A 23,278-nucleotide genomic window follows, 5' to 3' on the forward strand; every position below is an offset into this window, starting at 1 on the left:
CTAACAGCGATTTCACATTCCCCTCTCCATCACTGGTTACCTAGTTCCTGCCTGTAAACGCAGGGCCAGACATTTCTCAATAGTTCCCACTATTGGCAAGAAATTTTTACACATATTTTTCTCCTTGCTGATTGGGTAGATTGATTTCTTCAGTGACTTTCTGCCCTCTTCTCCCTACATGCGGAAAACTCTGACACAGCTTTGCCTTTGCTCTCGGTGAGATTAAGCTTTATGTTTTTTAACCCATGTTCGGTTTTATTAATGGAAACTTCCCGAACGATCTATACAACAACTTTTTATATTTTCTTGGCTTACGGCTCCTACAGGTAGTGGTTCTTACTGTGGGCTTAATGTTTTTAGAACAACCTATAACCAATATATTTTGCGAGCGCAGAAGGATTTTATTTACCTCTGAGCATTCGGGCCGTGTTTTCTGCTTTCTCTTTCGTGTACTTATCTTCCTCTTTCTACAGAATCGTATTTCCTCTAATAATTTGGACCATTTGTTTTTCCTTTTTTTTTTTTTTTTAATTTTTTTTTTTCAACGTTTATTTATTTTGGGACAGAGAGAGACAGAGCATGAACGGGGGAGGGGCAGAGAGAGGGAGACACAGAATCAGAAACAGGCTCCAGGCTCTGAGCCATCAGCCCAGAGCCTGACGCGGGGCTCGAACTCACAGACCGCGAGATCGTGACCTGGCTGAAGTCGGACGCCCAACCGACTGCGCCACCCAGGCGCCCCCCATTTGTTTTTCCTAATGCCAAAGTTCTCTTGCGCACGGCGCCTGCAGCGCGGCTGATGTGGGTGTGGCCGCTGCTCTCGTGATGTGCGCATGTGCCATCTGCCAAAAACCTCTACTCTTTACAAAGAAGGGACCCTCATAGGGTTTAGCCTAGGGCTGCAAAAGGGCACCCACTTAAAGATGGGTGTGACGTGACCAAAACCAGCATTTTCTTCATCTCATAGTTTAAATTGGTAAATCTGACCCTTATTGTGAATTCAAGAAAGTAGATATTCTAAGATTCAATTGCAGACCAATAAATGGGTTGATTTATGCTGGTCCTTGGGGAAAAGTAATGCATGACCCAACTGTAGTATTGTTTTGTGGGAAGAAAAGCTCATCTTCTGACTAGCTTCTTGTACAATAGCTGTTCAGTGAATATATTTTATGGGGCAAGCAAGCCATTATGCATAATAATAAAATTCAGTAACAGTTTAAACAGGCGCTTCATTTGCCAGTGGGTGGATAAAACCAAGATATTATGTGTCATATTTGTTACAAGCACATTTTAATAACCAATGTGGTTATTGGAAGGAAAGGAAGAAGAAACATATGATGTGTTCCTTATAAGTGATTAAGTTTAACTTGATTTGGAGTTGATGAAAATTTTCTTGAGTTTCATTAGCAAAATCAGTATCTATCTATACAAAATATACATATTCTGGAGTAAAATAGCTCCAAAGTAAATACAGACTCTCATCTTCTCTGGGCCGAATGTCAGAGGCCTGAAATCTTATCGATTAATGCAACCCGTATAATTAATTTATAAAATCACAGCTCAATCTTCACACAGGGACCCAGTCATGGATACCAAGGTGGATACATGGATACAATTGATCACTTATAATCCATCTTTGTAATTTTTTGTAACAGAGAACCTTCTGTATTTTATCAAAATTCAATTGTTAATTTTTGGTCGGTCAGCAGTTGAGATTTCCCTTTATATAAAATATATGAAAGAATTTTATGATTCAATGACTATCAATTAGTGTTGTTTCCTGTGCTGCAAAGCCATTTAGGCTACTTCCACGATATGGATGTGAATATTCAGGCACTTTTGTAGCGACAGCTTGCAGGGAAGTCACTAGGGAGATGAACGCTCTGTACCGTATGAACACACGCGTGCCCCGCACACACGTGCTCTCTAATGTAGACTTTCCTACCTTCTTTCTCTGCTTCAGAACCCAACCCAGAACTTTCCTAACCCCATTTCCTGCCCTAACTGTGCTGTGGCCATTCAGAAGACACCAGGAACTCTAAGATGTTTCCATAACTTTGTACTTCTCTTCTCCAGTTGCCCTTCTTGTCCTATCTGCTTAATTGATCTGCCATTTATTCAGGATTGAGCTCCTATCAGTTATTTCCTGCAGCTTCCCTGATGCCTCTCTGTCCCCACTGAACTAGCCAGTTGCCCAATATTCCCCCAGCTCGCTGAGCACACACCTATCCTGGCTCGTACCCATTGGTTCTCTCTCTCTTTTTTTTAAACTGAGGTATAATTGACATATAACATCATACTGTTTCAGGTGTATAATATAACGATTTGATATTTGTAGGTATTACAAAATCAGCCTAGTTAACATCCATCGCTACGCATAGTTACAAAATTCTTTTTCTCTTGTGATGGGGACTTTAAGATTTGCTCTCAGCAATTCTCAACTGTGCAACGCCGTGTTATTAACTATAGTTGCCATGCCATTATATTCCATGGCTTACTTATCTCATAACTGGAAGTTTGTACCTTTTGATCGCTTTCACCCATTTGGCCCACACCACCCTTTGCTTCTGGCAACCACCAATCTATTCTCTGTATCTATGAGCTGGGCAGGGGGGTGGGGGGGGGGTGGGGTTGTGGTTATTTTTGTTGTTCCACACATAAGTGAGATCATACAGTACTAGTCTTTGTATGACTTATTTCACATAGCATAATGCAACTTGAGGTCCATCTGTGTTGTTGCAAATGGCAAGATTGCATTATTTTTTATGGCTAAATAATATTATATATATCATTATGTGTAAATAACATAGTGATATTAATATATATTAATGTTTTAATATCAATAATATTATATAAGAAATATATATTTATTTGTTACATAATATTATTATATATTATACATATAATAATATATATAAAATCACAAGGGACACTTAGATTGTTTCCATATCTTGGCTATTATAAATAATGACTGCAGTGAACATGGGGGTGCAGATATCTTTACAAGTTAGTGAGTGTTTTTGTATTCTTTGGATAAATACCCAGAAGTGGGATTGCTGGATCATATAGTAATTCTATTTTTAACTTTTTGAGGAGCCTCCATACTGTTTTCCACAGTGGCTAAACCAGTTTGTATTCCCACCAACAGTGCAGGAGGGTTCCCTTTTCACCACATCCTTGTCAACATTTGCTACTTCTTGTCTTTTTGAAGATAGCCATCCTAACAGGTGCGAGCCATATCTCATTTTGGTTTTGATTTGCACCACTGGCTCTTGATTTGTCTATGTCTCTGCCTCCCCCATACCTTAAAAACTCTTTGGGGGAAAGGCCATATCACTGTACCTGACGTATAGTTGATGCTCCATGTTTGCTGAGTCAGTGAACGTGAACTAGACTGTGTTCTGTGTGCAAAGTTACCCCGAGCCACACCCCTTCTCCAGTACAGGGCAGTCCCCTGCCCCTGTCCTTGCTCCGGCAGGCTCTAGTCTGACCCACTCTCAGCCAGTTCCACTCAGTCTCCCAAGTGACCATTGTGAACGTCAGATCTGATCATCTCTCTCCACTCTTGCCTATAGAATGAAGGACAAACCCCTGAAAGTGACGGAGTCATCCCTCCATAATCCCATGCTTTACCTCATCTCTGCCACTTCTTTCTCCACTTCATGTTTCCAGAATATCCACATGCCAATTTAGTGGCTCCACATCTACCAAACGCCACCTCTTGCCTCCATGCAGCTATCCTGCTATTGCCAGCGATTGAAGAGTTTTCTCCCCTTCCCACCTTTTTCCCAGTCAACTCCTCATCAGCCTTTAAAATTCAGTTCCCAAGTGGTCTGGTTGCCTGAGGCCTACTGAGGGCTCCTCACCTGAGTTCAGAACACCCCTTTATTATAGGACCACAGGTACAAGAGGTCAAAATCAATAGCTATGGATTAGACCGGAAGCCCCTTGAGAAAAGAGGGCTTGTGTCTGTATCCCGGGGTCTGACTTACAGCCTGTACCATAGTCGCTGGGAAACGTTTCATGAACAAAATTGTCCGGAGGCTCCCATGCTTTGTCTTCCTTTGAGCTGGGGACTACTGTAAGTAAATTAGGCACGGGTGGGGAAGGAGTGAGCTGTAGGTCCCCACAGCTACAAACCAGAATATTCCCAACTATTGTACTGTGACAGCAACTTATTCTTTAAAAAAAAAAAAAAAAAGTATAGCCTTGTTTCATCACAGGAGTGCTCCCGACCACTTGTTTAAACTGGATGATAGAATAAAAAATACAGAAAGAGTAATTTTGAAATATCAACAAATTCACCTGACTAATGTGCCATGACAATAGGCAATTGGTAAGAGCAGCACTATTGTATGTAAGTAAGAAAATAGCATGAAACTCAATAAAGAGATAGATTTTCAGGTTATTAAATGGAGGACTAGACAGAAAAGGAAATGAGATGTGTAAGCTTGTGGTAACACAGTATTGGGCTGCATATAACTTGGATAAAATCTGATTTAGAGTTGGTATGTTTCCATAATGCCGACCTCTCTACTTCAAAATCGAATGCATTGGGTTGAGTTAAAGGCTAGCATGCCCCCCCCGGCCCCCCCCCTTCAACTCTGGGCTTGACTATTTTATCAGTAAATTTAAAAATGAAGAAGAAATGCATCCCTTCAAAGAACTTCCTAGTAGTTTGCCACAAAATCACAGTATGCTGCCCACCCTTGTTTATTTCCTTCCTCTCCTCAAATGTCCCTGCTCCCTCCTTACAGATCTGTTGATCACCCTGCATTACCTGGACCCGGACCCCTTGCAAGATCTACCTTTTTCTCCAGAGTACTTCTAGAATACTCTCTAGGGCATGCATGTCTGCTCTCAGAGTCCCCTCTGTCCACCTGCAGTGATGTCCAGAGTTTGTGAAGCCATCTGAGTAGACCCTCACTTCTGCCTCTACATCCAGGGCCTCCAGGAGCCATAAGTCATCTAACTGCCCAAGTGGACAGACACCTCCTGAAATCCCAGCACAGTGAGGCTGCACAAAAGAGAGTGTATCCCTCCTTAAGTGATCCACACCGTCACCTGGCCTCAAAGCAGCAGTATTTATGCCCAGGGACAGATAGGTTCATCCTCCTCTGGGGAAACAGCCCCTTCTGTTCCCACCCATGCTGCTGTCTACATGGGCTTTGCTCTGTCTAGCTCACGAGGCTGGGCTGGGGATGTAGACTCGCAACAACCCTTCCATGTCCACCACCACAGCCCAATAATAAAAATAGAAAAGCTTCGTTCCCTGCCTCCTTATCCTGAAGCACCCAGGTAACATGAAACCTAAAGATTAAGCCCTCCCCCCGGCCCTACCCACACTCATTTCCAGGCATGCAATTTTCAGGGACATCTGGGGCTTGGGGTCCACGATGTCCAGGGAATCGCTGGGCCTTCATCTTTAGATGCTGCCATTAATGAGTTTTATATCCTGGAGTATCCCAGGATTCCTTGCAGGAATCTGCCTGAGCTGCTGCGAGGAGGCCTAAAAGTGCTGACTCACAGGGTGAAGTCACACATTAGGGATTATTCAAGACTCTCAGGACGGGGTCATCATGTCCTCCGAGGCTCTGGCCAGTCAGTTCTGCATAGTGTGAAAGACTGTAAAGCGTGGTGCTGTATTGAAGAAGAAGAAGGAAGAAGAAGAAGAAGAAGAAGAAGAAGAAGAAGAAGAAGAAGGACAAGGAGGATGAAGAGGACGAGGAGGAGGAGAAGGAGAAGAAGAGTTTAGACAAATTTGCCTGCCAAATTTTTACCCTTTTCTGTAAATATTAAAGGGCCAAACTCCCACCAAGGTCCTGGTCAGGCCTAGATATCCTCGACTCACCCCTTCCTATGTTCATTCAATAAATGTTGATTGAGGGCCCATTGGGTGCCCGGCACTGTTGAAGGATTCAAAGCTAGAGCAGTGAACTAAAATCCATATTCGAGAGAGGAGGATAATGGGAATGAACAAATGAAAATATCAGGCCCTATTAGTGCTGTGAGGGAAGTTTTAAAAAACTTGATTGTGGGAAATTGCAAGTGTACACAAAAGTAAAGCAAGTAGTAGAACAAATCACACATGTCTACCCCCAGCTTCCAGATGCTCAACCCGAGACCGCCTTCTCCACCCCATCGCTCTCCCCACCTCACCATGGATTATGTAGAAACATCCCCGACGTCCTATCGTCTCCTTATACAGGTCGTGGAGTGAATCTCTGAAAGAAAGGCAGATAGGGTGGTCAAGGCAGGTGTCTCTAAGGGGTGACGTGGGAGAAGAGGTGTGTGAGTGGGAAAGAGAGATCCAGATGTAGAGCTAGCAAATGTGAGCATGCTGACATCATTGAGGATCTGTGAAAGGACCAGTGTTACTGCCCTGGGGGGAGTGAGGGCCAGAGAGAACCCAATCCTACAACAGCATGACCAGAAGTTCCTAGAAGGAATAAAAATTCCTACAACAAAACATATATAATGCTTACTGTGTGCCAGGAATTCCTCCAGTGTTTTATATATGGCAACTTGTGTGATTTTTCACAACCCTGTGAAGTCATGGCCACTATTAATATTCCCATTTTACTGGGGCACCTGGGTGGCTGAGTCAGTTGAGCGTCCAACTCTTGGTTTCCGCTCAGGTCCTGATCTCACAGTTCATGAGTTCGAGCCCCACATCAGGCTCTGTGCTGATAGCATGGAGCCTGCTTGGGATTCTCTCTCTCTCTCTCTCTCTCTCTCTCTCTCTCTCTCTCAGCCCTGTTCATGCTGTATCTCAAAATGAATAAATGAACTAAATAAAAAATTCCCATTTTACTAAAACTGAAGAAACCTGAACACAGAAAGTGTCTCCGTCCAGTCAGGCTGTACTAATGAAATACTGGGTGGCTTACAAACAACAGAAATTTATTTCTCACAGTTCTGATGGCTGGCAAATCCAAGGGTGAGGCACCAGCATAGTCAGGTTCTGGCCAGAGCCTCTTCCTGGTTCACCTCGCCTTCTCACTGTGTCCTCACATGGTGGAAGGGGCTAGGGATGTCTATAAGATCTGTTTTATAAGGCATTAATCTCATTCATGAGGGCTCCCCCCCTTGTGATGTAAGCTCATCCCAAAGGCCCCTCCTTCTAATACCATCATCTTTGGGGGTTAAGATTTCAGCATATGAAGGGAGGGGGCACAAACTGTACAGACTACAGTTACTCAGGCAATCTGGTTCCAGAATTCAACCTCTTAATCCCTTCAGGTAGAATGGCTCATCCATTGTCAGTCACATCTCTGTGCAACTCTGAGCAAGCGTAGGTGAAAAGACTCAGAGCTGCTCATCCCAGGTCTCTTTGGACCCACCATGTCTCTCACCACCGCCCACCCCAGACTGCCACCCTCTCCAGGTCTGGATACTGCTCCTTACACAGCTCATCTCTTCCTGCTTCCCTTCCCTCCCTAACAATGTCTTTTTCCCTGTTTGACCCTAAGCCCCATGAGGGTAGGGAACATGTCATGTCAGTTTCCCCTCATACTGTTCCCACCACATGGTGGGCACTGAATCAATGTTTGCGGGAGGAAGACATTAATGAGTGAAAGGAAGTGATGTTTGCACTGTAGCGGGTAATGATAATGTTCCACCTGGGTCCCCTGGAATCCCATTTCCATGAGTTGCCTTTACCCTTTTGGGGGGTTTTCAGCAACCAGCGCCTGCAGCTTTTCTCCCATCCTTCAGCCTCAAGTATGAGCTTTACCCCAAGAGCAAAGAACCAACAGTGCCAGGGATTAGATTTCCAACCCACCCTTGACCCCAGGGGCTGTCGACTAGGACTGTCAAGTGCCCAGTGAGAACATCCAACTTCCTTGCCTTGAGCTGGGACAGCTCTGAAGCCTGACTCACACTCTACAGCCCCCCTGGGACAAGAATCCTTCCCTTCCCCATCCTGTTTCTGGGAAACCCAACTTCAAACATTAGGTCATTTAAAAAACTCCTCTGTTAACAAATATGCCTGGAGATTAGGGGGTTATTGAGAAGATACTATACTTGCAGTTTTGTCATAAAATAAAACTTATTCTAAAACTATCCTGGAATCAATGTGATTTTACACTGATGAACCAAAGATAGTTTAGGATGTTGTAGTGCCTGGGTCATTGCTGCAAACCTCAGGCACTTCAGCCGGAGACTTCCGGTGGGCAGAAAGTTGGATGGTCGGCAACTGGTCTATTGCCATCTCTGCAGGGAAATGGGCAGAAAATGAGCGGCAAAGCATGGCTCGATATTAAAACTCACAAAACTTATCTCGAACTGTTATGAGAGTTTTGTAACATAATAATCATGAGACCCATGGGGATAGCCTTGTAGGATAAAACCCACATCAAATAGGTTTTTGAAATAAATATGGCCACCTTCCAACATTTGTCTACTGGAATTTCCTTGACCTTTTAAGAGAAGACTTGAGGGGCGCCTGGGTGGCGCAGTCGGTTAAGCGTCCGACTTCAGCCAGGTCACGATCTCGCGGTCCGTGAGTTCGAGCCCCGCGTCAGGCTCTGGGCTGATGGCTCAGAGCCTGGAGCCTGTTTCCGATTCTGTGTCTCCCTCTCTCTCTGCCCCTCCCCCGTTCATGCTCTGTCTCTCTCTGTCGCAAAAATAAATAAACGTTGAAAAAAAAATTAAAAAAAAAAAAAAAAGAGAAGACTTGAGGGTAATAAATGGAAGCACCAATTTGGCCAAAAGGGTCCCAAGGGACCAAGAGACACATTTTTCACATCTACAGCTTAAGAAAAGTCAAGGACCTAATGCATGTAAACGAACTCGGAAAGCCACATTTGCCCTCCTGTTTCTAGGCAGCCGCTGCAAGTCACTTGGACCTTAAATGGGAGGGAACAGTGACAAATGCATTTATGAACATCCTCATTTAAAACAAATGGCGCCCTGGTTTCAGGGTTCTAAATTGAGAAGTTAGTAGCAAAAAGAGCTGCTCCAAAATCCATACTCTATGAAATCCACATAGCTCATGAGGAGAATGATAAAACTATAGATCATGGCCAATTATGCTTCAAGGAAAGGTTTTAAGCCTGCTGCATTCATAACTCCCTCTTGGAATAAAGGCATAAACATAGAACATAATGCCATAGCTAAGCTGCCTCATGCTGCTATATTTTTGTAAATAAGATTCATAAGATTAGAATAATGTAAGAGCACCTGGGTGACTCAGTCAGTTGAGGGTCCAACTCTTGATTTTGGCTCAGGTCATGATCCCAGGGTCATGGGATCAAGCTCCGTGTCAGGCTCTGAGATGAGTGTGGAACCTACTTGGGATTCTCTCTCTCTCTCTCTCTCTCTCTCTCTCTCTCGCTTTCTCTCTCTCTCTCTTTCTCTCTCTCTCCCTCTGCCCCCTTCCCTGCTCATGTTCTCTCTCAAATAAATTTTTTTTAATATTTAAAAAATTGAATGCCACGATCAGCAAACTTTTCATGAATAGTGTCATGATTACTAATGTTCAGATTCAAGAAACCTGAATTCTTTACCAGGATGGAGGTTGTGAGTCTTTCAGAGAGAGAGAAGATAAAGTAAAGACACCCCTACACCAAGTAGTGACGTAATTTATGCTGACATCTTTCTTTTTGGAGAGAGAGAGAAAGAGAGAGCCGCAAGCTTGACCTGAACTGAAATCATGACCTGAGCAGAAATCAAGAGTTGGACACTCGGCCAACTGAGCCCCTGTGGTAACATTTTTATGATGTCATATGTATGACATCATCAAAGAGTACTCCTGGAAGAGACTCTAATTGAAGTTTTTCTTCTCATTGCCACCTCGTGTTTTCAGATAAAAAAGATGTATACAAAGCAGTGGAGATCTGGGAATATGGATTTTTTTTCTCATTATGAAATGAGCACTAATATCCATATTGATGTATGGATGTAGATATAAGCCATTGCAAATCCTTCACTGCCTTCACTCTGAAATCAGCAACTGTGGGATAGAGTCACTCACAATATTTTGACATGAAGCAGGAATTAAACACCAAAATGGGCGTCCTTGTGGAAACCTAACAAATGTTGTAAACTAAGAATGAGTCTGATATGCTAGAAAGAAGGTCTCCTCTCGCTGGTCTGCCATGACCAACCCTGGCCTCACAGGCCAAACGCTGCTTTCTTCATAAATTTCTCTATAAATAATCGAGTATGAGGAAGCCAAGACAAGCAGGTAAAGTCAAGTTTTCCATTCTTCTTTTTGATGTCCTCCAGCCTGAAATCTTTTTAAGTGGCCTATTTGTCTTTTAAGTCATGAAACCTCCTCTAATAATCACGTTAGTTAGCTAGGAGCTTCCTTCAAGCTACTCTGTAAGAATGAGCAAAATAAAATCAGAAAATACAGTTAAAATATAAATATGGAGAACACAGTTGCCTGTGTCCACATTATTTCCAAAGGGAAAAGATATTTATAAAGGTGAGCTCTAATTCTGATAAACTGATGAGTTCAAAATCTTCATGCACAATATGAACAGTGAGAATGATAGCTGACGTTTATTGAGAACATAATATATGCCAACTGTTATTCTACAACTTTTGTATGTAGTAGCTCATTTCTTCTTCATTGTGACTCTGTGGATGGTACCTTCTTTACACCCATTTTACCCATGACACGATGAGACGTGGTTTACTTAGTCACAACCCAAGACAGTCTGGTTTCAAACCCGGTGCCCTCCCCTGCGTGCATGGATGGGCAGGGCTCTGAACCCTTCCTTGCTGGTACAAAACTATTTTTAATAATTATTCTCTGTTATCTTATTCTCTAAAACGGGGGAGACCAAGGGCCATCTTAATAAATTAGTGTTTCTTCGGGCACCTGGGTGGCTCAGTCGGTTGGGCGTCCAACTTCGGCTCAGGTCATGCTCTCACAGTTCGTGAGTTCGAGCCTCGCTTCACACTCTGTGCTGGCAGCTCAGAGCCTGGAGCCTGCGTCAGAATCTGTGTCTGCTTCCCTCTCTGTTCCTCCCCTGCTCATGCTCTCTCTCTCTCTCTCCTTCAAAAATAAATAAAAACATTTTTAAAAATTTTTTTAAAAATTAGTGTTTCTTCTCTTAGTAGGTTTTTTTTTAGACTATCTATGAATTATACAACCATAGCTTGATGGATTCAAGTCCCAGAATCCATTTGGTAAAACAGCCAAGGATCTGCAAATCCTTGCTTTCGGAGCTTCCACATTTATAAACAAGCCTGCACTAGAATTCAGCATGACTTTCGAGTCAGTCTGTGGAAAATGCAAGTATGTAATACAATCAGACTTCATTTGGGCCATCCCTCTGCTGCTTAGGCACATTGGCAATGAAAGATCTGAACGCATAAACTTGGCAGCAACTTCAAAATATCCAGTTGGTCCTAAAATGCCAACGTGCTCATTATGTACATTTGTTGTGCCTGGGCTTCCCGCTGTCCAAATCTACCCTGAGTCTCCAATCAAGAAGAAGTGGTGATAGGAACACTGCTAATATGACATGACTGGGGACAATACAGAGTGACATGACCCGAGGTGATGAAGGGAATACTTATGGCTTCCCTCCCATTCCCTCCCCCTCCCTGCCACATATGTTGATGCATATTACATCCCTGCCTTGGCAGTCACAGGCAGAAAGGCCCAAAGATATTTACGAAGCTGTATCCATCAACAACTCCAATGGTCCACCTGAAATGCTGTCAACTTGCACACTGACTAGTACCCGCCGTCTGCACGCGCCACAACCCCTCGCCTTCAGTTCTAGCTCTATGTCCCGGGGCCAGCAAGGCATCTCCCCAGAGCCCCCCAGGCCTTTCCCAAAGACCTAGGGATGCAGGGCAAGAAATAAGAGAGTCATCAAGTCGGCATTTGCTCCATTAAGAGGGAAAGGCAGCAAAGGGAGGAAACTAGGACCAGGATATAGAGGAGATAAACATTAAAAATCACCAAAATCTGTACATCTGTGGTTGCCGAAGCAACCTTCCAGAGAAGCACAAGGATACCCATTCCTGGCCCTGTAACACAAAGGCTGAGAGCCTGCCCTTAAGTAGCCACTTTGTTTCTCATTCAGAACCATAGCTGACCCTTGATATAACGCCTGAATTTACAGCAAAGGTCCTTTATGTAGGACCATAGCCGAACAATACACTCACGTCCTAAATGGAAGGAATTCTCCAGTATCATATCCAGAGAGGACTTCCATAATTTCCTATTTGAATTTTTGATTGACCGAGATGTTAGGGAAATGTCTTACAATTTCTAAAAATATTTTCTCGGGGCGCCTGGGTGGCTCCGTTGGTTAAGCGTCTGACTTCAGCTCAGGTCATGATCTCGCGGTCCATGAGTTTGAGCCCCGCGCCGGGCTCTGGGCTGATGGCTCAGAGCCTGGAGCCTGCTTCCGATTCTGTGTCTCACTCTCTCTCTGCCCCTCCCCCGTTCATGCTCTGTCTCTCTGTCTCAAAAATAAATAAACGTTAAAAAAAATTTAAAAATATTTTCTCTTCGTTAAATACGAAGCATGGTCTATCTTCTTCAGAAAGCATTCTGCATGTCCCGATCTAAATTTTGCACCTGAAATTCAGGGACAAAATGGCCTCTTCAACACTAAAATCAAACTGCACGTGACTTAATTTTTCTTTGAGCTTAAGAAACTTATTTTGAGATCTGTCTGAACCTGGGGAATTTCATTATAATTTTAACTTTTATTGCATAAAAGAAGGGTAAACATAGCAGCTGGCACATGAACTGAGAATGGTGTACTAATAGGCTGTCTGTCCTTGCAGTTTGGGGAAGGTATTCCTAAAGAATCGTTTCACTTTGGAAGTGAAAACGGGTACACAGTACAAACTCTTTCCCTGAAGGTGGCTAAGCCAAAAGCAGGGAGAGTTTTCACTTAACTATTTGCCACGATCTGCCCCATCTACACTATAAAAGCAGGAAACCAAGAACAAGGCCAACCCGAATTTTAAATCCCATGGTGGTAATCTGGGATAAGACAGGGTTTCTTTTAGACTGATGAATGAGAATTTTTTTTCTCCTTAAAATGAAAATCATTCTTGTCTTTTACGAGAGAGATAAAGGCAAAAGACACATAAAGTAATGAGCTTAAAATGGATTTTCACTTCTTAAAAAAAAATCTGCTTCAGGTCAATGGGATTTCTGTAGAACCAGTTATGTGAAATTCGATTATAGATTAATAAAGAAACCAAAGAGATAAGGATATCACATTAATGGAAAAAGAATTATTAAATTCCTGTCCTTTTTTGATGTTTCCTCTGACAATTAGTATTCCCGTCCTCATCAGGTGATACAAAACTCTAGGCAAATGTCCAAAGGAATTAAGCAGTAAAATATGTTTTGAGGGAAAGAAAGAAGGAAGGAGGAAAAGAAAGAAGAGAGACTGAATTGAGAAAGTAAAGAAGAAAAGTAGAAAAAGAGTTTCTGGGACCTGCATTAAGTATGGCATTAATTTTTTTCCCACCAAGTCTTAGTCTTGGCAGGCTTCCACTCAAATGCAGGAATTTCATGGATGTGGGAACGGGTGATGGAAAATGCATTATTATACACAACAATCGTTGTACTTGAGAGGAACTATATGGGGAAAAAAATAACACCCTAGAATAAATACAAATGAAATTCATGTATCAAAACCAATACTGTGAAAATAGTTTAAATGTTTCTTGAATTTATATCTAGTCATTAACCTAAATGCAGATTTTAGTTCAGGCTACACTTTTGCCTCATGGTCAGAAGGCCTGAAAACCTGTGGCGTGGAAAATTGGCAGGATAAAGAATATTGAATTGGTCTCCATGGAAAAACAGGTTTTGGCAGCTATCACCTCCTCCTTGAGTGGGTTCCCCCCCAACCCAAGTCAAATTCTCCTCCCTCTTTCCTTGTCCCAGGAAAAAGACCAAGGGAAGACCATATATTAGCTAAGACAGCAAGCAGATAGATATCAACATGGCCATTCACCAAAGGACCTTCCTCATTGGCCTTGAACCCCATAGTCAGGGTGAGCCCCCCCCCAACCCCGCCAAAAGTCTCAACCTTAAGCTCACCCTCTGAGAGCACAGAGGCTAGAGGTTTCTATTTCTACTGACTTTGGTTTCCTTCTTCCTTGAAGAAAGGGAGTGAGGCATCCATCTTACCCAATGACCCTAAAAGAAACTGCAATTCACAAACAAAAATGATAAATTTATTTGCAGAAATCCTTCACATCTGTTCCTCCCTTCCAATCCTGCTCCAAACCTACTTTAATCCACAACCAGTCTGCTTACCTCAAGGAAGGGAGACATTTCCCCAGGGTTTTATTTAGGCTAGGGGACAAAATCCAGGGACTTCTTCAAAGTCACTCGTCCACCTGGCAAGACTCTCACGGCCCGCTGCAACCCCAAGGGCCACCTCACTCTCTCCTGGGGCTAGTCCTGAACCCAGTCTCCACTCTTTTCTTTCCAGCCTCCTTTCCAGCCACCCGCCCCCCCACCCCCTACCCCACCACCCCAAGAGCCCACAGCTTCAGAGCGAATGTTCACCAGGCTCCCTCCGGTGGGTTCCGGGCCCTTTGCATGAGCCAGTTGAGTGAGAACTTCTTCCCCCACATGAATGTTGTATCCTTGTGCTGTGCCTCTCTTGGTGGTTCACCCTGATCTTTTCTCTCTTTGCAGCTGGTTAATAATCCACTAACAAGTCAGGCTGCAGCGGCTGCAGCCGCCATGGGCTCCATAGCAAGCTCACAGGCCTTTGGCAATGCCCTCTCCAGCCTTCAGGGGGTCACGGGTCAACTAGTTACTAATGCACAAGGACAGGTGAGTGGGAGATGGGAACAAGAGTGAATCTTTATGGCAGATGGAACTCGGAAAGGAAATGAATTTCTTTTGCATGACAGTGATATGTAACCGCATCTATTCGAGGCAAATAAATAATGTTTACTAGCAATGTCAAGAATAGGAGAAGGGTTGGGAGGTGTTTCTATATTTTAGGAACAAGATTTTTTTTCCCCCTTCCCCTAGAATGTCTTACGTTTTTATTTTGTTTTTATTTCTGTACAACGGTTCTTGTTCTGACCTTAACTGAAGGAAATACTTTTCGTGATGGGGCAGTCTTTAAAAAAAAAAAGTAAATTTTAAAAACAAAATTTCAGTTCTGCTTATGTATTTATTCTTTTTAAACTGGGACGGTGGGGGAAACTGGTAAGTTTCCTTCTCTAATTGCTCTAAGATTTCTAAACTAGTCCTAAGCAAGCCAATTTCTGACTAATATGGGGACCTGATGGAAAGAACCGGGCAGTCCTGTAAGAGAAACAAAGGAAAGGGGGGAGAAGCCTCTTGCTGATTCTCCTGGAAGCTCCTGGGGGTTTCTTGTATGCCTGCAGGCTTACTTCAGTCTGCCGGGGCCATCGAACCTTCCTCATGTCATGGGCAGCGTGACGGTTCCCTTACACCACTCGTGTGCCCGCGTCGTGGTCCCCAGGACACTGACGAAGCTTCAGATGAGGGCAGCTCCCCCTTTAAGACCCCAATAAACCTGAAAGCTCCATGAAGAGCAAACTGGAGTTAAAGCTGAGGGTATCAGAAGTACCCTCCGTTCAAAGGCTTGGCACAGACCCTCGGTGGTTAGGGCACCTTCACCTCAACTGTGGCCGCTGCTGAGGGTGGAGGAGCAGGTAGAAGACGCTAGCATCATCTCCAGGATTTTTCCTCCCAGAGTTATTTTACGGATCCCTGCTTGGCCTGCTCTGTGGAGAACAGGAATTGCAGTGTCTTGAACCCTGTTTTTATTTTACATAAAGAGTAAACAGAGATGCATTATAAGCTAAACCGTCTCAATCTACGTCCCGGGGAAAAAAAGCTGACCTTGTTATATTTCCTGGGCGGGTGCAGGATTGTCCCGTCAGAACCCCGAGGGCTGAACGATGGAGCTTGTCAAAGAGCAGCCCCAGGTAATGAATCATCTTATCACAGGTGCACACCACACATATTAAAGGAGGGTTGTATGAACACGGTGCCCTCCACAGTCACCTTTCAATGTCGGCTTTAACCCTTGTTCCAATCCCTTTTCATCAAAGGATCATTTTATGCAGCCGGCTCTAAATGGAGGCTCTCAAAAGCCTATTAAGATTTCTGAACGGACAGGGTTTGGGTGTGGAGGAAAAGTTGGTTATAATATCTATAACTCACACTCAGATCAGGTCGGTCCTGGAAGCTGCTTCTTAGAGTTATGCCCCAAGTGGAACACCCCAATTCATTCCTGCCAGGCAGCTAGCCCTTGAGATGTAAATTTTAAGAGGTCCAGATGGAAAGCATATCCACCGATGTGCATTTCCCCCTGATTTTTCTGTCCCGGTGTCCAAGTAAAATCTGCCACTGTGCCCCACCGCTTGAGAATTTGTGATGGAGAAAATGCTTTATTGCTAAGGAGTTATTAGAAGTGTATTCTTCCAGTGATTTAATGGCTGATCATTTTGCCAGTTACAAATCCATCCCCTTCCTAGGGGCTAGAGTTACAGCCTTTGCTCTGTTTGGCCTTTGCCGACTTCCATCCCAGGGGGGTAGCTCTCCCAGCCTGAGAGTTCCCACAGGAAAATGAGCTTTCAATTAAAACCTTGGTTCATACTCTGCATATGTAGAAGAAGGCCCGATTTTATTTTAAAATTCTTCTGTTTTAGACACTGTGCTGATAGGTGATTTGATATGGTCCACAAATCTCCTAAAGTTGGAAAGGGAAAAAAAAAGACCTACATTCACAGAGGAGTCAATATTGCCTGCTCATGATGTCTTGTCTGAGAGTTTTAGAAACATGCCCAATGGTACCATGTGCCAGAGACGACCAAGCTACTCCCATTTCCAAAGTAGATGAATTGGCCATGTTCCCGTAGTGCTGTGGGTTTTTTTTTTTTAATCTTTGTAATATAAACACAATCATCTTCCCAGAAAAAAAAGCATATGCCCTGCACTTCTTGATACAAAGATACTCATGTGAGCCTTATGAGGTGGCCAGATGGCACCAAAAAAGGAGGACAAAAATTATTTGGGGTGTGTGTGTGTGTGTGCACGCACGCACGCTCCTTTTGCTTGTATTAATGTGGTACAAAAAAATAAGATCATGTTGGAATCAGGTTAATACAATTAGCCTTGCTCAAAAAGCCGTGTAAACTAGAATTACTTTATCCAGCCCATTTTCAATCCCTTAAAAATCTCCACAGAGCTTTCCCAGAAAAGGTACAAAGAGAAAACTCTTAATATATTTATAGATTCTTTCATTTGAGTTCTTGACATCAACTATTTTTTACATTGGAAAGTTTGCCCAGAAGAAATAACATTAAACTCTAAACCTATGTTTGAAAAGCATGTTTTATGCCACTGATACTTTGGGGAGGTCGGGCTGTCGAGGTGGCACAAAATACCCTGATTCTTGCTCTCCGCTGCTAAGAATCTCTTGGCTACCTGGAAGCCAAGAGAGGATTAGCCAGGAAAGAGCCCTCACTGAATTCGGATCTGCCTGAGATACGGTTTAAGCTCCCCTTTCTTCTCATTTTGGACCTGGGAGAAATCAATGACTTAACTTCCCTAAACTAGAGCCTCATCCTCAAAGCTCTAAGGTAGCCCCTGTGAGGAGGCCTGTGCCAGTGGCGATTCTAGATTCCAGGTCTTCCCACTCAGCGGGGTGGGCACCCTCCCCACACAGGGAGACATGTCCCAACCCCAAAAAGAAGAAAGCCCACTCCCTGGGACTTGCAGCTTGGTTTCCTTGTCTTGGAATCTGATTGTTTCTATTTACTAGATTTCAGTGCATTTAAAGGGAAGGGAAATCTCCATCTATTTATGGTCTTTTATTTCCTGTTCTTTCATTTATTTATCTTAATTTTTTAAGTTTATTTATTTTGAGAGAGAGAGCATGCAAACAAGGGAGGGGCAGAGAGAGAGAGAGAATGGGAGAGAGAGAATCCCAAGCAGGCTCCACACTGTCAGCGCAGAGCCCAACTCAGGGCTCAAACTCACGAATTGTGAGATCATGGCTTGAGCTGAAATCAAGAGTCAGACACTTAACTGACTGAGCCACCCACCCCGGTGCCCCTGCTTTTTTAAAAAAACAGTAGTTATCAGTTCATTCTCTTACCTTTCTGACTCTGCCATTCATTTGCAGTTAATACAGAAGTCAGACATTATTCCAAAGAGTGATTAATTCTAACAGAAATTCTGCATTCTAAAGTCACAAAACACATATCTTACCCAGGAATGTTATAGTATTTTAAAATTATATCATACCCAACTTCATCCTGAAGGAGCAAGTTCCCTATTGGTGATTGGCGATCATGAAATTTATCATGACTATCACAGTGCTGAAAATAACATTCTAGGGCTGTTTGCTTACCAAATCAGGAACTCATGTGAGTGTGGAAGCCAGACAATGAGATGAGCACCAACTATAGACTTGTTTGAACCCCAAGTCAGCCACTAACTAACAAGCTCTGTGACCTTCAGTAAATTACTTGAGCTCTCTGAACTTCAGTTTCACCATAAAATAAGGATAGATATAAAATCTGAGTCCCTAGATTATGAAGATTAGATGAGGTAAGGTGTGTAAAAAGCCTACCATGGTCCATGAGTATACAGTTAAAGACATACTAATAAGTGGCTACAATAATTATCATCATCATCATCATCATCATCGTGGTTTAGAGTCTTGTCTAGCATTTTCTGGAAACCTATCTTTGGTTTGGGTATATATAGCAAGAAGTAGTACAGCATACAGGCAAGAAGAATGGGTTTTAGAACCAAACAGCCATTCATCGGCTGTTGGACCTCGGGCAATTGACTTACCCTCTCTCGTGCCTCAGTTTCCTCGTCTGAAAAATGGGGATCAAAATGGAAGCAGCTTCTAGGATTAAAGAGCTTAGCACGTAGTCAGGCACATAGTCATCATTCAATAATGCTAACACTCAGTGTATGCTATCTGTGATTATTAGTCTAGATGCGATGTGGTTGCAGTTCACACTGAGTGTGCTCACTGTGTGTGTGAGGAGTTTGAGAATGTGAGAATCTCAGCAGAGTAAAACATCAAGTTATTTTAGGGAAATCTTATCCTTACCCTGGATAGTTCAGTAGGGGGCGTGTGTGTGTGTGTGTGTGTGTGTGTGTTCTTAACACTCATTCAGTGGGTATGTTCAGGATTTGGCAAGTAGATTTCCCATCGATTTGTTCAGCTCTAGAATTGGCTTCCCTTGTGCCCCTGGCAATATCTCCTTATTGGCATTATTGCAGAAAAGTAAAAGCAAATGAAATTTCATTTTATCCTGGGGCTAAGGAAAAGCATTTTACATTTTAACTGAAGCTCAGAATGTTTCCTGATGAAATTAGTTCTGGACGACTGTGAAATTTTCTTAAGTGGCACCAAGTCAAGCCAAAGTCCCTCCCTCCCTTCCTTAAAGAGCCAGTCAAGTAAAACAAACAAACAAAGAACATTACTTTTCCTTTTTTTTTTTTCAACGTTTATTTATTTTTGCGACAGAGAGAGACAGAGCATGAACGGGGGAGGGGCAGAGAGAGAGGGAGACACAGAATCGGAAACAGGCTCCAGGCTCTGAGCCATCAGCCCAGAGCCTGACGCGGGGCTCGAACTCACGGACCGCAAGATCGTGACCTGGCTGAAGTCGGACGCTTAACCGACTGCGCCACCCAGGCGCCCCTACTTTTCCTAATGTATAGAAAGAAGAAAAAATTAAAAGCAGTTGCCCATTCAATTCAGTACCCAAGAATACACATAGCATTATTATGAATAAAGAATGGCTGAGCAGAGCACTTTGGCCAGACGGAAGGATTTGCAGTAGGTAGGAGCTGCCTCCTAAGAGGAACACAGGCCAAAATGGGAGAAAAGCAGTCTACTGACACAATAGTAGCCTATGCATTGTAGCTTAAAAAGGACACCCTTGAATGTGCAAATCCACGGAGGGTGAGTTGCTTGTATTCAGCAGCCCTGGGCTGGAGGAGGGCAGGTGGCGAGGCAGGAATGTCACCAAGTACTGTGTTTGTGCACATCGACATTCTAATATCCTGACCTTCAAATATGTGAAAAATATTGTCTTAGAATTGAAGAAACGTGATGCGCACTTATGTTGGGGCATTCCTCTGAATTCGAATAATCAAAAGCTAAAGAACATCTCTCGAAGACGGTAGAGCAGCTAAGACCATGGGCTTGGGAGGAAACAGGTCTGATTGGAACACATTTCTAGCTATGTGGTCTTGGGGGTCTTGGGTAAGTTATGGAACTTTACCGAGCCTCTGTTTTCCTCATCAGTGAAATGGGAGTGATAAGATGTGTCACATACATTGTTGTGGGGTTAAACATGACAGTAGCAGGAAATGTGTTCAGCACAGTGCCTGATATGTCTTAAGTATTTAATAAATTACATGAATGTATCAATAAATTAATGCTATAGCTTTTTAGAATGAAAAGCTGGCAATGGAGCCTGAACTATGGGTTGCTAAAGGAATTCAACACCTAATTTAAATAGAAAGATGAGAATCTTTTAGAGAGAATCACTACACGTTGAACGGAAATGAAGCTATAATAAATGCAAATCTCAGCCAAAGAATTGAGATATAATGAATTTATTCAGTAAGTGTCCATTGAACCTCTCTGTGGGTTTTATTAGATCTGTGCAGGAGAACAAATAAAACCATAGCTGCCCACGTTTGTAAAACTAATTTCAAACCCTGTGCCAAGGAGATAAAGTGTGCAACTTTGACAATGTGACCAGAGCAAATGAAGTACATTAGACACATCCAGCTAAAGCCATTTGATCAGGAATTTAGGGAGTTTTGCACATACTCTTTTATTCTGTTTTTTATAATGAACCACATTAAATGTATAAAGAAGCGAAAAAAATAACTTTTTACCAAAAAAAATTTCAAAAGGATCGTTGCTCAACCACATTAATGTAAGATTAACATAAATGTTAAGATATTAACATTTTTCCGCATAAGCTTCAGCCCTCTTGCTTATTTTTGAAAGAAATAAAGGGATAAAGCTGAGACCTTGGCACTCTCTCCCTCCCCCCCTTCCCAAGGTGATACTATGATAGCATTGGTAATTCCTTTAATGCAAGTTTTGCATCTTTACTAAAAAATTATATCTTTTTTAAAAGGTACAAAATCATATGTACAGAATACCATTTTTAATACAAACAGTACAGTATATTGCTTAGACATTTTGCATAACTAAGAATCAAACATGGTTTGTTGAAAATACAGGGTAGGTGTCTGCATATTCTTCCCCAAATATAAACAGAACAATCTATTTAGGTAATGGTTTTGGCCATGTTCTTAAACCCAAACTCAAAACAGTCTGACAAAGGATTTTATTTTCTCCTTTGCAAATATCATTATACAAAGTCTTAAAAAGTGTAAAAATTCAATCACATGCACTGGAATACCCTTCAAATAAGCTTCTTTTTTTTTTTTTTTTTTGTCGCCTTTTTTAACACTTTTTAAATCAGCTCTTTCTAGAGACTCGGAAAGAAATGTTCATGGGGTTAGTAATATTATAAGAATTTTACCCTGGCTTCATCTCAGTAATAAAGATGAAACAGTAGCAACAATAAACAACCTCGATCTTTCTACTAACATATCAAATTTCCCCTTTGAGCCCAATTGAGAGCTTTATCTCCTCATTTCGGAAGAGGCCATTGCATTAAAGCAGCGTCTCCCTAAGTGTGCGCCTTGGAAATGAACGAGCCCTTGGAGACGGCGCACAAACCAGGGTTCCCCGGGCTGGACGCCGGGTGGCGCCGCGCCCCTGGCGCTGCCGCTGATGTGTTCGGATGGGGCCGGGCAATTCTGTTGTGACGCGCCGCGGACCCCTTTACTTTCCTGATCCTGCTTTCCCCAGACTTCCTGTCCGCAACATTTAGTAGAGTTGACGTCGGCAAAGCGCACTTCGGGAAATGCTGCGGGAAGTCACTTCCTATCCGCGCTTTGGATCGTGTGATAATGATTTAAATCGGAAAGGAGCCCCCTCCTGGGATTTGCGCGCTGAGGTCCGGAGGGCGCACACACACCTGGGAGCGCGTTTGCGGGGAGCAGGTGGACCGCGCGGCTCTGCCCCCGGGGCTGTGCTGGCAGCGCTAGGCCAGTCCCCCGGCCCCCGCTGGGACGCTCTCCCCCGAGCGACAGGTCAGGGCTGGAGTGGAGGGTGCCGGCTGGTGGGGGGGGGGGGTGACCCGGGGGCCTGGCCCTCGGGTCCTGGGTCCTCGCCCTTCTGAGGAGTGGGGCTCCCTGGACGGTAAACGGCGCTAATGAGCCCTGATGGCCCAGGGCTCCGCAGTGATTTCGCGGGAGGTGAATTTGATGGGAAGCCTCGCTTCTGGCGCGGCGCGGCTGCTGACACGTAGGACGTAACCGGGTCTCAGAGCCCGTCAACGCCAGCAGCAGAAGCGTGCTCTGTCCCTCATCATGACAGCCAAATGTTCAGCCCAGACCTTCGCTGCCCTACCAGAGGTCGCTCCTCCCCCCGCCCCGCGCTCTCCTTCTTGCCCCCATTTTTAAAATGAAAGGGTTAATCCCGTTAATGCCATCAACCCAAAGAGCTAGCCAACTTGAAGAACTAAAAATAAAGCACCCTCTGAACTCTTTCTCCCTACTCACCACGCCTCAGGGCAACCTGTCCTGTGCAATTAAAGGGGGGGCCAAAAATACACAATTAAAAAAAAATAAAATCTCAGTTTAGGAGATTTTCCCTGCAGAATGAGTCAGGAGAGAACCAAGCTCTCTCTTATATAAAGCAGAATTTTGGATTGTGGTGTTGTTGCTTCCTTCCCCCCCCCCCCCCCGCCTCTAACCCCTACATTAAAAAAAAAAATCTTCATCTATGAGTATTTCGTTTTCCTGGGAATACGGAAATGTGTCCTTGTATAGGCTCCTCAGTAGAGACTGGGCACATCCTTTGTGGCTAAATAGGAAAGAGGCCAGTTAACTAACGCAGCAACCTAATTAACAGCTGTAATTCTAAACAGATAACAGTTACCAACCACATGCCATGCACAGAGGGCGCCCTCGGAGCCCGTCTGACTTCTCACATCTTGGTTTCACTAGCATGGTGAAACAAAATACTACCACCTAATGCTCATGTAGCTTGTTTCAGTGTGCGAAGTTCTAGACCCATGTGAGTTCTTAGAAGAGCCCCAGGTTTAGCTGAACATTCCTTCAGGCTAAGTGGTTTCTAGAAAAAGAATCATGGAATCGATGACGTCTCCCAGGCACTGAGCCTTCACCATGGGGCTGGTATCATCTGTGATCCTGCCA

At 43.6% G+C, this 23,278-nt stretch overlaps 1 protein-coding gene across 1 annotated transcript in view; it reads left to right on the top strand.

Annotated features, from left to right (window-relative positions):
* Positions 1-23,278, top strand: part of POU6F2 (POU class 6 homeobox 2) — a 470,270-nt gene that overhangs the window by 397,812 nt on the left and 49,180 nt on the right. Inside the window, exon 7 of the mRNA XM_040471600.1 lies at positions 14,645-14,785. Within this exon, the coding sequence (XP_040327534.1) occupies positions 14,645-14,785 (141 nt within the window). The remainder of the gene's footprint in view (positions 1-14,644; positions 14,786-23,278) is intronic.

The sequence above is a fragment of the Herpailurus yagouaroundi genome, unplaced genomic scaffold (assembly GCF_014898765.1).
Source record: "Herpailurus yagouaroundi ecotype Mexico unplaced genomic scaffold, PumYag 100, whole genome shotgun sequence".
Taxonomy (NCBI): domain Eukaryota; kingdom Metazoa; phylum Chordata; class Mammalia; order Carnivora; family Felidae; genus Herpailurus; species Herpailurus yagouaroundi.